Consider the following 13,172-nt stretch of genomic DNA (forward strand, 5'->3'; position numbering starts at 1 on the left):
ACGGTTGTTACCCAACTCCTTTCCGGGCAAGCCGAATTGCTAATCTAACCGACTGATATCAGTTACAGATCGCTGTACTAGGAACTTGTGCAAATCTAGTTTCCTCCTTCACACAAGTGCTAAGCTAATTTAAAAGGCAGTAAACAAATGTTTCTGATAATGACCCTTTCATATAAACAACTATAAAGAGAGCACGCTTGTCAAGTCTTTTTATTGTTTGTGGTTTTCTGATGAAAGATAGAAGCACTTCATCTAGTTAATTCTTGAGACCTATTTGATTAAAGTATTTTCTTGTATAAGGTACATAAAATGTTTTCTCATCTGTAGACAAAAACAACAAAATCACTTTAAATGTATATTAAGTTTGTAGTGTACTACCTATTTTGTTATGGAATAAAAGATTAAGGGAAATGAACTCACTAATTTTCTAAACAAGATGCCTTTATGTGCTGTGAGATGGTACTGTCATCTCATAGTGCCCTGTGATTTTTATTTTTTGCCGGGGGGAGCGTTGGTACTATCACAGATAAGGCAGCCATCAATCAGGTGTTGCACTACTGGAACAGTTCTGGTTTTGTGCTGGTTTATGTTTTTCTGGGAGGTACTTTAAACTGACTAGGATAAACTCCTGTATTTACTGGCAAGATGCAAAACTTAATATGCAAAGGATAGACCAATTCCAATATAAAGGTGTCCTGAACATAGTCTTAAAAAATTCCAAAAGTTATGCTGCTTATTGCTTGGGTGTAGCTCTGCCTTTTCAATGTATTTACCACTGAACTGATGCCAAGAAAAGCATCATAAAGAAACTCAATAGTCAATGTAACTATTAGATAGGTATTTGTTTATTCAGCACTGGGTGCATGGGGGATCACTCCTCCTAACACGTGTGCTCACTGTCCAGATTGTCACAAATTTATGTTTTGCACACAAGCGGTCCCTATTGGCTTAGGCTTAGACTAGCAGTAACAAAGTTACTTAATTAACTGACCTTACAATTTTTATGCTTTTTTCTTAAAGCTTCGTCTTAGTGAATTTCTATTATCAGAATGATGTTTAAAATAGAAAAGAAAAAAGCCTTCTATAAAAACATATATAGGAAAGAAAAGATGCAAAGATACTAAAAAGTATATAGAGTTAAGTTTCATTTAAGATCAGGAAATAGACACATCTGGACTACAATTTGACATTTTAACTGCATTAAAGTCAGATTATACGAAGCACAGTAAGATAATCATGCTGAAACATTATGGACTAAATATGTAGCATTTAATTTTTATACTAAAGATATACTATAAAAAACATTAAAGGTGAGATTCAGGGTTTGTCACTACAGGCAAGACTGAAAACCCAGGACATCAAGCATGTGCTTGCTAGAAAGAAATTTGGGGAGGCAGCAACAAAACTTCATAGAATCATATAATATTTTAATGGCTGATTTTCTTGAGTGTTCTCAGAACTGTCACTTGAGTGTCAGCCTTTTACTTACATCTCCAGACAATGGCTTAAATATTAGTAGATGATGTTTTGGTGTTGTATGGAAGGTACCAATACATCTAAGGATGATCAAGGGCTTGCTGACTAGGTTTGAAGGGTAAGTGTAGGTCTGGAAAGACATTTGCTTCTTGTCTTGCACTGGGTTGCAAGTGGTAGCTGCTTGTGAGAATGTGCTATTGCATCCTGGATAGCCAGAGGGTGCAGAGCTGCAGTCAGAGGCTTCGGAAGTGCTGGTATCCATCTGGGCATCTCACAGTAGGTTGTGTGATCACCATTCTGTGCAGAATTGCTCCAGTGGAAGAGTGGAAGAGTCCCTTTGGGGTATTCCTCTGACTGCCAGTAAGCCCTTGTGATAGCACAGTTCTTCCACATTATTTTTCTTAGCTTGCTAGTTGATACTTGTTGGCTACCTTTTTATTAGAGGAAGGGTACTAGAAAACACTTGATCCATTCATGCTCAAGAACTGGACCAGTGCTCTCAGCATGTATCTCAAAGTAACTTTGATTACAAATGTGCATGACCTTTAGGATCTTTACAGGATCTTGAAAAATTGACAAAGTGAGCAAGAAATTTCAATCACTTGTGTAACATAGGAGAGGTAATCAGTATCTTGCTGTTTCAGGATGGACACATGCTTGATTTAAGTAGCATAGTCTCATCATGCTACTACTTTGCAAAGTCAGTATCAGGTACAGGAGCAATTTTCTGGACTGCAGTAAAACCAACCTGAACTCCCTGCTGTCAGGTATCAAGCAAGAATGAACTTAACAAACACTTTGTCAGTAAGTGGTGCATGCATACTTTCCTTTGTAAACGTTATTATCATTTGTTACGGCATGCAGCATAGTGTAAGATACTGTATAGCATCACCTTCAGACTAGTGCATGTTTTGTGGCTGGCTGTGGCTAGATAAAGTAAGGAAGGCATGGAAAAAGGCAAGGAGAAGGGAGCAGGTTAGATGTAAATGTCAGTAGAACTTTACTTTTGTCTTTTACATAAACTAGTCTAAAATGTCTTGTAGCATTGACACAAGGCAGGTACAGAGTACAGTGATGGTGATGTGTTAACAAGTGCATATGCAAACATTATGTGTGAAGAATAGAGAATACTGAGTTTCCCATGAGATTTGCAAAGATACAAAAAGCCAGACAGGAGAGAGTTGACTACTCTTAGTGAAAGCAGCTACAAACAAAGCCATTGCATAAATTTATGGGAATAGCTGAGGGCATAAAGGAAGATCAGTGCAAACACTGAGGAGATAAAATCTGTGAGGCAGCCAGTGGTAAGACATGAGGAAAATCTTAGATGGGATGCGCATTTGAAAACTCAGTTTTGAATTGAGTTGAACAAACTATAGCTGGCACACTGCGCTATGCAGGAGTCAGCAACTAGAAAACAAAGCAAGCATCAAGTCAGGTGTAAGAACAAGCTGCTGCTGTGACCATCCTCAGAAGTAAGAAAGTATGGGAGAAGAGATTTGTGACCTATATCTGTCTACATGTTTTATGCACACTTCCCCAGAATGAAATACCAAAGCAGTTGCTGAAAGGCTGGCATGAGATGTTACTGTAGCCTGTCAGCCACAGGCTAGCTTGCTACATTGCCCAGTCCTAATTCAGTCACACTTAAAGTTCCACTTATAAATGAGTTTAAAAGGATTAACTGACGGTTACTGTGAGTTATAAACATACATAATAAATGGCAGTATGTACATAATTACAAGCCATGGAATGTGTAAGTGATGGTTATAAACTACCTAGCATGGTACTCAACGAATGGTTAATTGCTTTATCAAGTTTCTAGAGTTTAATACATAGTATGACTACAGTTACATCTCAGTGACTGGCCTGCTTATAATGTGCTTATGTGTCTTTCTTTGGCTTTACTGCTTCTTTGGTGATGGCTGCTGTTAAGTTCAACTTAAAACAGATGTGACAAAACCAGACTCCGTTTCTCATGGTTGACACTATGCGCGTGGCTGAAGATCAGATTTAACACAAAAGCCTATCATCAGCCTATTTAGAGGTAAAAGGACAACATTGAATCTACATGCATGATACCTCCATAATGAACTGTCCCAAAGCAAATGCCAGACTCTGATAATATTTGTGATCTGGCTGGAAATAAAGGAAGTCTGCTTGCATTTAGATTTAAAGTCCTGTTGTCAAGTGGTTGTGAAATTAACTGCAATAATGATAAGGACCTGCTCTGAGCTGTCAGTTTGCTCTGAAATGGATTGTAACAGTCCAGGAAGTGCTGGATAGACACATGATTTCTGCACAATTTAAGAGAGAATCATTTTAGCCCAGGAACTAAAGAAATGTTATCATTTTATATGAAAGCTGCTAAATTCAGACAATATCAAATGAATCTTAATTGGATGGATGTCATTTAGCAGGTGGTTATTACTGCTGATATTCCTCTGTGGTTTTGTTTGTTTTATGATTGGAAATGAAGAAAGATTTCTGTACCTGACTTTTTCCACTTGAGATTCTTGGTGACATAACTTCTCACTGGATTTGGGAGGCAGTCACTCTGGATTTATTCCAGAATGTATTTATTCCAAACTGAATTCCACTAGAGAAAGGATAATAATTGATTACTTCAGAGGAAGCTGTCTTGAGCGAAAAGTGTAAAATGAATCCCAGGAAAGTTGTTTGATCATGGGTGCTACTTCTTTGGAGGTTTAATTGGCTGATACCTACACAGTGTGTGAAAATTTCAATGCATCTGAAATTTCCTTCTTAGGAAATCTGCTCCTTAGGAAACAGTCTACAACTTGTGGCTTAGTCCTTTATCCTCTTGGCTTGCTTAGTGTGAGATACAGATGAAAGACATACTTTTAAGACTTCTTTCTGTGTACCTTGCTCAGCTGGGGATGTGGACTCTAGGCTGCTCAGGTTCATTTTCCAGTTTGGTGGTGGCTCCTTCTGCCAAGCTTAAGTCAGACTTGTACCACTTTAGCTGAAAATTTTTTTCCGTCAAGTCAGCTGCCACGCTGAAGACCTGAGCCAGCCAGGCCAACCCAAAAACAATCCAAATCACAGTTAGGCTTCTGTACACTGGGATATAGTGCTTGTTGCGGTTTGTGCCTGAAAAATCCAGGAAACTATGCGTATTAATCTTGACAGCTTAGGTCTGCCAAACAGAAGTTCTCATAAATATGTTCTCCACACCTTGAAAAAGTTTAATAAGACTGTGTGATCTATAAGTATAATTTTATTTTTATTTTCCTTTTTTCTTTTTATGTTTCAAATCACAAGTGAAGGTTAGCACAGTTGGCATCAAATCTCTGAAACTGAGGCTATATAATAAAAATAGCCATATCTAATGTTATTCAGTGATAAACAAAACACAGTGTTCTTAGCCATGGACAAAGAAAAAAAAAAATCAACTTGGAAATCCAATTTTGAATCCATATTAGTCGTACTGTACTCAAGAAACACACAGGGGATCTTAGATGATCTAAAAAGATACAGTTTCCTACCACAGTGATATAGTGATTGCTTTTTGTAGGATGATATACCTCAGTAACCAGGATTAAAAAATCATCTGGAGAATATTATATGGGAAATGCAGCCATTTTAAGTAAGTGGTTACGGGAATCTTAATCGCTGAGTTGATAATCCCACAGAATGCGCAATCAGTGCAGATGATACAGGCACAGGACAGCACTGCAGCCATGCACTTAGTCTGTCATCCAGATCATCATGAAACTCCACAGTGCCCAGATTCAGCATGAGATGGGGATTTCTCTCCTTTTGGGACATGCTTACATGTCCCAAGGAGAGCTACTACTTGTGAAGCAACAGACTCTAGTGTTTTTAACAAATAAACACACTACACAATCTGTTAAAAGCATTTGTTCAAATAAGTGGGTGGAAAAATAGCCCTTCACATGTGTCTATTTATTTCTGTGTCTCAGCCTAGAGAAGAGGCTCAACATAGAGACTCTAAAGACTGTGTAATCTCACTGGGTTTGTCTTCTTTCACAGGCGTTCTGGGGTTGTCAGTAGTATTTTCCCCATTTTAAGTACTGATCATTACATATTTGACATGATTTCTTATTGGGAATGGTAGGTATTTGCTGAAACATATCACTGTTAGGAGACGGTGGTTCAAAGGTGTAATACTGACAAAGAGATTTCACTTATATTCCACCTGTCACTCAGATCACATTCTTACCAGCTTGGGCATAGACATTGCTGAATGGGTGTCGAGTGGCATATGTACAGTGGCATATTTGGTAACTCTCAGCTTAACTGCCAAGGGAAAAATGCCTATGTTGTATAGTATATTATCATAGAACCACAGAATGGTTTGGGTTGGAAGGGACCTTAAAGATCACCTAGCTCCAATCCCCCTGCCATGGCCAAGGACACCTTCTGCTAAACCAGGATGTCAGATTTATAGTGGGATGGATAACTATGCTCTCTGTATTTAGCTTTATACTAGAGCATCTAATTTCAACAAAACTCAATCCAGTTCACCTTCTTTATTACCTACTACATAGTCCCCAAATCCAATGGTGCTCAGAGTGATGAAGGTGAAGTAAAAGCCTTCTCCATAGCTCCAGCCTTCTACATAACTGAAGACCAATGGTGGGAATATTAGAAAAAGCAAGGTCCCAGTGGTCAGGAAGATGGCCACTGCCAGTGTCTGAACCACCTGAAAAATAAGAGAAGGCAGCAGATAAATAGCACTGATCAGTTGCTTAGTGGAAATTGCTGAGTCTGTTTTGCTCTTGAATCACAAACCTGCTCCAGCAGTGAGCAACGTCCAAAAAGGAAGGATAAACCAATGCTTCCATGCGCTGCAGTCTGACCTTGCTGTTTACCCTGCACATAATGTACCCAATCATGAATCAAAAAACCCTCAAAAATAGGAAAAAAAGGAGGATTTTTTAAAAGCTTTTTTGCAATGAGTTTTTAAGTATGCTCAAGTCATATTTTCGAACTTATGACAAACATAAGAATAAAATACTCACTTTACAATTTCAGCTGAAATGGAGATAATTTCTTAATCAGTTGGCTCTTGTCTTTGAGGAAAATCACCAAGTACTGCATAACTCATGATACAAAGATTGGCAAGGACAAATTAGGGTTCTCTTCACTGTGACTGCTTCCAAAGATTCATAAAGCGGCTTGCAAGAGCTCAGCCAAAAATATGTTTTTATAAAATCTAAGTGAAGTCAATTAGCCTGCTTTTATTTTTAACTAAGCAGCATTCAGATCAGAACTGTTTTCTGTCAGTACAGGGTAGATATGTGTCTCGCAGTACAAATGTCTGCCTTCTGGGAGATACGTTTCAGCATATGTGGCTGCAGTGGCTAGGTACACAGAACGGGCAGTGAGCAGTGCATGGGTCATGACAGGGGATTCTAGGAGTTTAGGACTGAGGATCAGGAACTCACGGTTTTTAAAGGGAATACACTCTGGTGAACTTTTGACTAGTGATGTACTGGCTGATGAAAACCCATTGCAATCATTGAAAAATGTCCCCAAAATCATTCAAATCAGGGTATGATTTTCTATGCATGTGCCTATTGTGACTGGATGAAAAGCCAAACCACTATTCATAAAGTAAAAAGGGCCAAGTATCATGTTTTCTTCCTCTCTCTGTATTATCTCACATATAAAATAGTCAGCTGAGCTTGAGAAACTTGGCGTGAGCCTACAGGGTGACTTTGACAAATCACTTTTGTATTATGTATCATGTCTTTCTAGCTTTCTATACATACCTCATTTGCAAAGCACTTTGAGAATTACTGATCAACATGGTTATAGTTGAAACCTGTTCTCATTTAATTAATTCCAGAACTGTGATAGCATTTAATTAGATGATAAAGTTTGCATAAATTTTATACCGAAATGCACAATATTACTTTTTACTCTGGCTTTTTGTATAAACCTGTAACATAGGGGACAGTAAGTCAGGAATGAAAAAGAACCATTTGTAATTAATTTCTCAAAGCATGACTAAGTTCTGTTTAAAAGGAGATGAACCAGTTTCCTGGAAGAGGCTTTTCAGAAGAACAACTAGATACAGCTCCAAAAATTTGTCTGTACATAGGCATTCTGCCAGAAATGAAGTGTTAATTCAGGAGTGAAAAGAAAAAATAAAAAATCACATCTGTGAGGAATCTCAGGAAAGATGCAGCTATATGAGCATGAAAGTCCTCCTGGTGGCAGAGCTGCATGAGAGCAGAAAGGTTATGCAGCTAAAGAACTTCTTGCTCATATAATTCTCATCTGCATTTGACATTACCTTTATAGTTTTCCCAGTGTAGGCAGTGACTCAGAGATTTTACAATGAAAAGAGAAAAAAAAAACTTGTGCCAGAGCTCTGAAATGTTTCAACATATTTAACATATTTAATCTCCCTTTTCCCTAACTAAAGGGGTCAATTCATTGAACCTTTACTAGGAAACATGCACTAACTTTTCTATAAATGACCTTAATTTATTTTCTGTTACTCGTGCTTCCCTTATTCCAATATATCTCGACTAGTTCGATGACTCACTAAGAAGTTATGACTAAGAAGGAGTATTTATTTATATTTCAAGAAAAGTAAGGAAGTGTTAAATTGCTCGCACAATCAGGGAAAGTAATTCAAACCAGATTAGCAGGCCAATAAAAATAAGTTGGTTTTGCACAGTGTAGAGCTACAATCTGGATAGATGTTAGCATAGGATCGATAAGAACTTGATTCAGCAATATGCGTATGTGCGTGTATTTTACTGAGGTCTCCGAAGGTTAAGGACCTTGCTTAAAATTGAGCTGGTGCTTGCTTAACAGTTTTGCTGAGTCAGGTTTTAAACAGGCCAATCTAGAGTCCCTCAAGCAAAATCAAATTGCTTTAAAGCCGGATAAATAGAGTATATCAATTTCCTGGTATAGAGGGCCATTTAATTGCTATGGTTCAGAAAAATATAAGCATGCACAAGGGAAACCCAATCTAGCAACAACAATACCTATCTGAGAGGAGAAATATAATTAATTTTAAAACAGTAGAAATAAAGGGTAGGTTGACCCTGTACCTGGGCACGGCCTGGTTTTTGCACCCATCTTTCCAAGGTAATCAGGTGAGCACTGAGGCCTTTCTCCAGCTGATTAAGAAAGGCCAGATTGGGGGGCACTCCGAACAAGGCATAGAACACACAGAAGATCTGCCCTGCCACTGTGCTGGGAGACAGGTTACCATAACCTGGAAAAAAGTAAGAAGAGCTACATGAAAAGGCATTACAGTCAGGATGCAGGTCATCCTGGGGAGTTCCTAGACTTGGAAGTTCAGCTACGTTAAACTTCAGGAACCAGTGGACCTATGATTTTCTGCAATTAAATCTGTCTTACAAATTGCCATAGCTTCTGATGGAGACCTGTGCATTCACTATGATTAACAGAAAATTTAATGTAAAAAATCATTACTCATAAAGAGTATTGTAAATTTTTACAGGTCTCTGATTTTCTAGTGAGTGCAACTGAGTGTTTCAAAGAAACCTCAATATGTGCTATGCATGTACAAAATGATATCACATGTATCAAGTAGGCACTCAGCTGTTTTTTGCAGGTGTAATACGCTGGATATATCTGAATAACAGGTACAATTGGGAAACAATAGAAAACTGTAACCCACAATAGTCAAGATTGTCTTGCAGGTGTATTCTGACCACCAGTTGCACATTTCTGGGAAATTACAGGACATCTGTAGGAAACCCCAATTTATAAGGAAAGAGAGTACCTCACCTATAGTGGTGATAACAGTTCCCGCAAAAAAGAAGGAGTTGCTAAAGTCCCAGTTACTGGGATTTGTAGAATTTCCTTCCAGATTGACCGCTTTTACCCATGCTTCCATGAGGACCTGAGGCAGAAGAGGTCAAAGGAGCAAAGATGAGCAACCCATTAGACCAAATCAAGAAGAATGTCAGAAAAAAAAGGAAGTAAATGTTGCTTTCCATCTTGAGCAAACAGAGCGATAAAACAGAGTAGATAACAGGGTAGATTTGGTTAAAATGGCCTTGTGCTGACATGGCAAAACTTGGAAACAACTGGACAGAATCTTGAATTCTTGTCACTGGAGAAGTGACAAGGAGCACAGGTTCCATAACTAGTTGAAGGCTAAGGGGAAGGGAGTGGATGGAGACACCAAAGTGATCAAACTGGGAAAATAAAGTGAAGTTATACCATAAAAAATAAAGGCAGTTCCTCTTTTCTCCTTTCCAAGTCTAGTCACCTCAATAGAAATCTGCAGGTTTTATTTAGACGTGTAAATGTATCATTGTGTCTGTGGGAAGGGGGATGGGGAACATATTAATTTCTGTTTCCTCCATGTAAGTACTAGTGCGTATGAATTGCTATTTTTGGATATGACTTTCCAGCAATTTTCAATGAATGTTAGACCTCTCCTAGTCTGAAAGATTAGCTAATGAATATTCTCTACTATTCCCGATAGCTCTTACCAGATGACCAAAACTACTATGTGCAAAAGATATGCTGCTCTTATTTATGCATCAAATATCTTGTTGGCTGCCTCGTGTTTCATTGCTCTCCCCCAGGATTTCTCTGAAGGAGACTGGTTATCTTCTGCCAGCACCATACCATTGTCAGCTGAGCATACTGAATCTAGTGTCTGTTTCACCACAGCCTGTATACTGTGACTTTTCAGACTGGAACTTCTGACATGATGAACAGGCCTCCTAAACCATATAGTTAAAACATACAGAGAGATGATTGCTTTCCTGAATTAAAGTTACAGATTTAATATGGAAAGACATCCAGTCTCTACTATTGGCAAGAGATGGACAATTTCTTAAGAGATATTATAAATGCATGGTGAGTCAGAGAGCACCTGCACTTACATTTACCTTGAGAACTATCAGGTCTAAGTACTTTGAAGCTTGGTACATTGTAGATGATAATTTGGTGCCCTCAGCCGATTTTGTCTGGAACAACTTACAAATGAAAGAATTGTATCTAATTCCACAGAGATGCAAAAAAGCCCCATGATTCTCTGAGTGGCATGGCAGTGCTAAGGAAGATCTACTGGAGCCAGAGAGAGGAGAATCTTAACACGTGTGAACCCATTCTGAGGCTTCTAGTACACTTAAGTAAACCTCCCAATCCTATGAAATATCCCAATTTGGTTTAGAATGAGAATCAGGATTTTCTGCTCTACAATCATTATCCCAGTGATAAGGGAAATACAGGTAATATCAGTAGCTGCTGAAGCTGAAAAAATCAGGCATCTTTTTATGTATGTAAGTTCTTGAAAACTCTAGTAATTTTCTGGACAATACCAAATGTTCCACAAGAAATATATCACAGTATTAGTAATCAGAACATAGTCCTTCTAGACAGAAGTTCAGACCTTCTCTTTCTGATCTGAACTTCACTGTTTGCTTAAATCCATTTACAGAATCTGGTCTTTTTACTGATCAAAAGCATATACCTCTGTGGAAGTCCTCTGACGCAGTGCAAACCTGCAGCCTACTTCCTTAGAGTTTCTATCAGGTTTAATGACATGGTAGAAAGAGTTCAAACTGTTTGGGCACCCAGCTCTGCAACTGGATATACTTTGAACACAACAAAAGTGGTAATTCAAGAATTTCTGTCCAGTTCTTGCAATACTAGAATGAGAATATGTTTATGATAATACCAAGAAAGGTCTAGTATATTATCTCCAGACAGCTTTAAGGAATAGATTAAAGTGTAATTGAAGATGTCATTAATTGATGACCCATATTGAACAACAGCCCTTTGTATCTTATTATCAGTGAGAGATAACACAGTTCATGGTGGTTGGCTTTATGTTTTCTTTAGAGGCCTGGAAGTGCAGGACCACCTTCAAAGGCAGGAGAAAATTCCCAGTACAAAAGAAGGGCAGAATTTGCATAAGTTTGGACTGGAGAACCTTGAAAGAGCGACCTACTTCTTGTAAATTTGATTCTTGCTTTTTGTCCTCATGCATGATTCCCATGTAATACTGAACAAGGGAGACAAAAACATTGAAGCTGAAATTATTGCAAAGTAGTAGGAAGGTTCTTAAGTATATTTGCATATTTTGGGAGTTCATGACTGGGAAAAGAAGTGCAATTGATCAAGATTAAAAGATAGGTGAATGGGCTTGAGAAACCTCTGCCATTCTCTTGTACAGTTAGTCCTTTAATGTCATAAACAGCGGATCAACTTATGACATGTGTGGCCACAACAGTATAATTTCTTCTAACCAAAATAATGTTGGAACCAAAATAATGGGAGCGTGTTTCCCTTACCTGTAGAAACTGCTCCAGGGCTTGCCTATCCAAGCATGTGTAGTTCTGCAGGAATTTGAGCTTCTCCAGCTGAAACTGGTCCCAAAAGTGGATCTCTGACTGCTTCTCCAGCAGCTGGAACACCATAGCGTCCAGGAGGAGGTGAAAGAGATACCCCAGTACCAGCAGTGAAGTCCAGGTGATCTGCCGGTTCTGTATGGTGAGGAGGGGCATGTTGCTGCTCTGCTGCTCCCAGTCCCTGCTCAGTATTAATATGTTACTGTCAAGGATGTCTGCTACTCAGGATACCCAGGATTCACACACACCCAAGTTCTCATCTACTGCTCTGGAGAATTTTTTACAGAGCATGGAGGCCTGTACAAAATGAGACTAATAGGCAAATTTTATCCTTCCACATCTTTTCTCTATCCAGAATAAATGGAGAGCATTTATGGCTTAATAAGAATGCGAATCATAGTGGGTTTCTTCTGTTAAAATAGCTTTCATCCAAGTATCTCAGTTGCATGAAGCCTGACACAAGGCCACTGAGACTGGTATTGCTCTGCAGGCTGGAAAGCTGAAGCAAAACTGGTTGAGTGTCTTACCAAGAATCATATGAATACAGAGTTACAGATAGACTCTTAAAGTCTTGACAAGTAAGCCCTTACTCTAAACACTAGACTTCTTTACAAGAAAACACTATAAGCTCTCTAACTACAGCAGACTCCCCAGAACAAAGGAAAGTATGGAGCTGAATAAATGGAAAAGTCCATAGCTGACGTCTGAACCATACAAACATTGCTGGCACCAGTGAAAGCAGTACAATGAAGCTCATAAACATCCTGAATTCAGCCTGGTCACAAGATAGACCTTCTCTTTCTTTTCTAACCTTTATAAGATCAGTCTGCTCACCACCTGGGCTCCCTCTCCTGAATTCTTTGTCAGATCATTCCAGTCTTTAGTCCACAGAGTTAGGGAATAAGCCACTCATGACTACTGCTTTCGGTCTCCCTATTGCTCTTTAAATCCAAATGCATAATAGGCAAGGAGGGCTTAAGGTTAATTGTTAGCTAAAAAAATATCTGAGGTTCACTCATGGAAGCCTTAATTACTATCATGCACTGGAAATAAGCTGGGCTTGCATATTTTTCTGTAGGAAGAGCTTTATGGCAAGTGTCATCTATGCCACACTGCTTCTGAAAGAAAACAAACACACAGAGCAAGAAGCCCATGTAGTTAGGGCTGCAATTTTATTATTAACTCTCTTCCTGTTAAAATCTTCCAGATACAAATGCCCCTTCTTTACTTAGTATTCAGATTGATTTTTGCTTAATTTTCTGAGAATGTTGTGAATTGAGTCACTAAAACTGTCAAAGTGTGCTTACTTCTATACTTCAGGTGCTCTTATTTAAACTACTTCAACAT

General features: G+C 38.6%; 1 protein-coding gene across 1 annotated transcript; it reads right to left on the reverse strand.

The window, feature by feature from the left end:
* Positions 1-4,366: 4,366 nt before the first annotated feature.
* On the reverse strand, positions 4,367-11,981 carry LOC136014252 (potassium channel subfamily K member 16-like). Its single transcript, XM_065679050.1, has 5 exons — positions 11,769-11,981; positions 9,244-9,358; positions 8,538-8,704; positions 6,001-6,166; positions 4,367-4,590 (listed from the first exon to the last, which is right to left on the reverse strand). Exons 1-5 carry the CDS (start codon positions 11,979-11,981, stop codon positions 4,367-4,369), a joined length of 885 nt encoding a protein of 294 aa, XP_065535122.1.
* Positions 11,982-13,172: the final 1,191 nt, after the last annotated feature.

The sequence above is a fragment of the Lathamus discolor genome, chromosome 5 (genome assembly GCF_037157495.1).
Source record: "Lathamus discolor isolate bLatDis1 chromosome 5, bLatDis1.hap1, whole genome shotgun sequence".
Taxonomy (NCBI): Eukaryota; Metazoa; Chordata; class Aves; order Psittaciformes; family Psittacidae; genus Lathamus; species Lathamus discolor.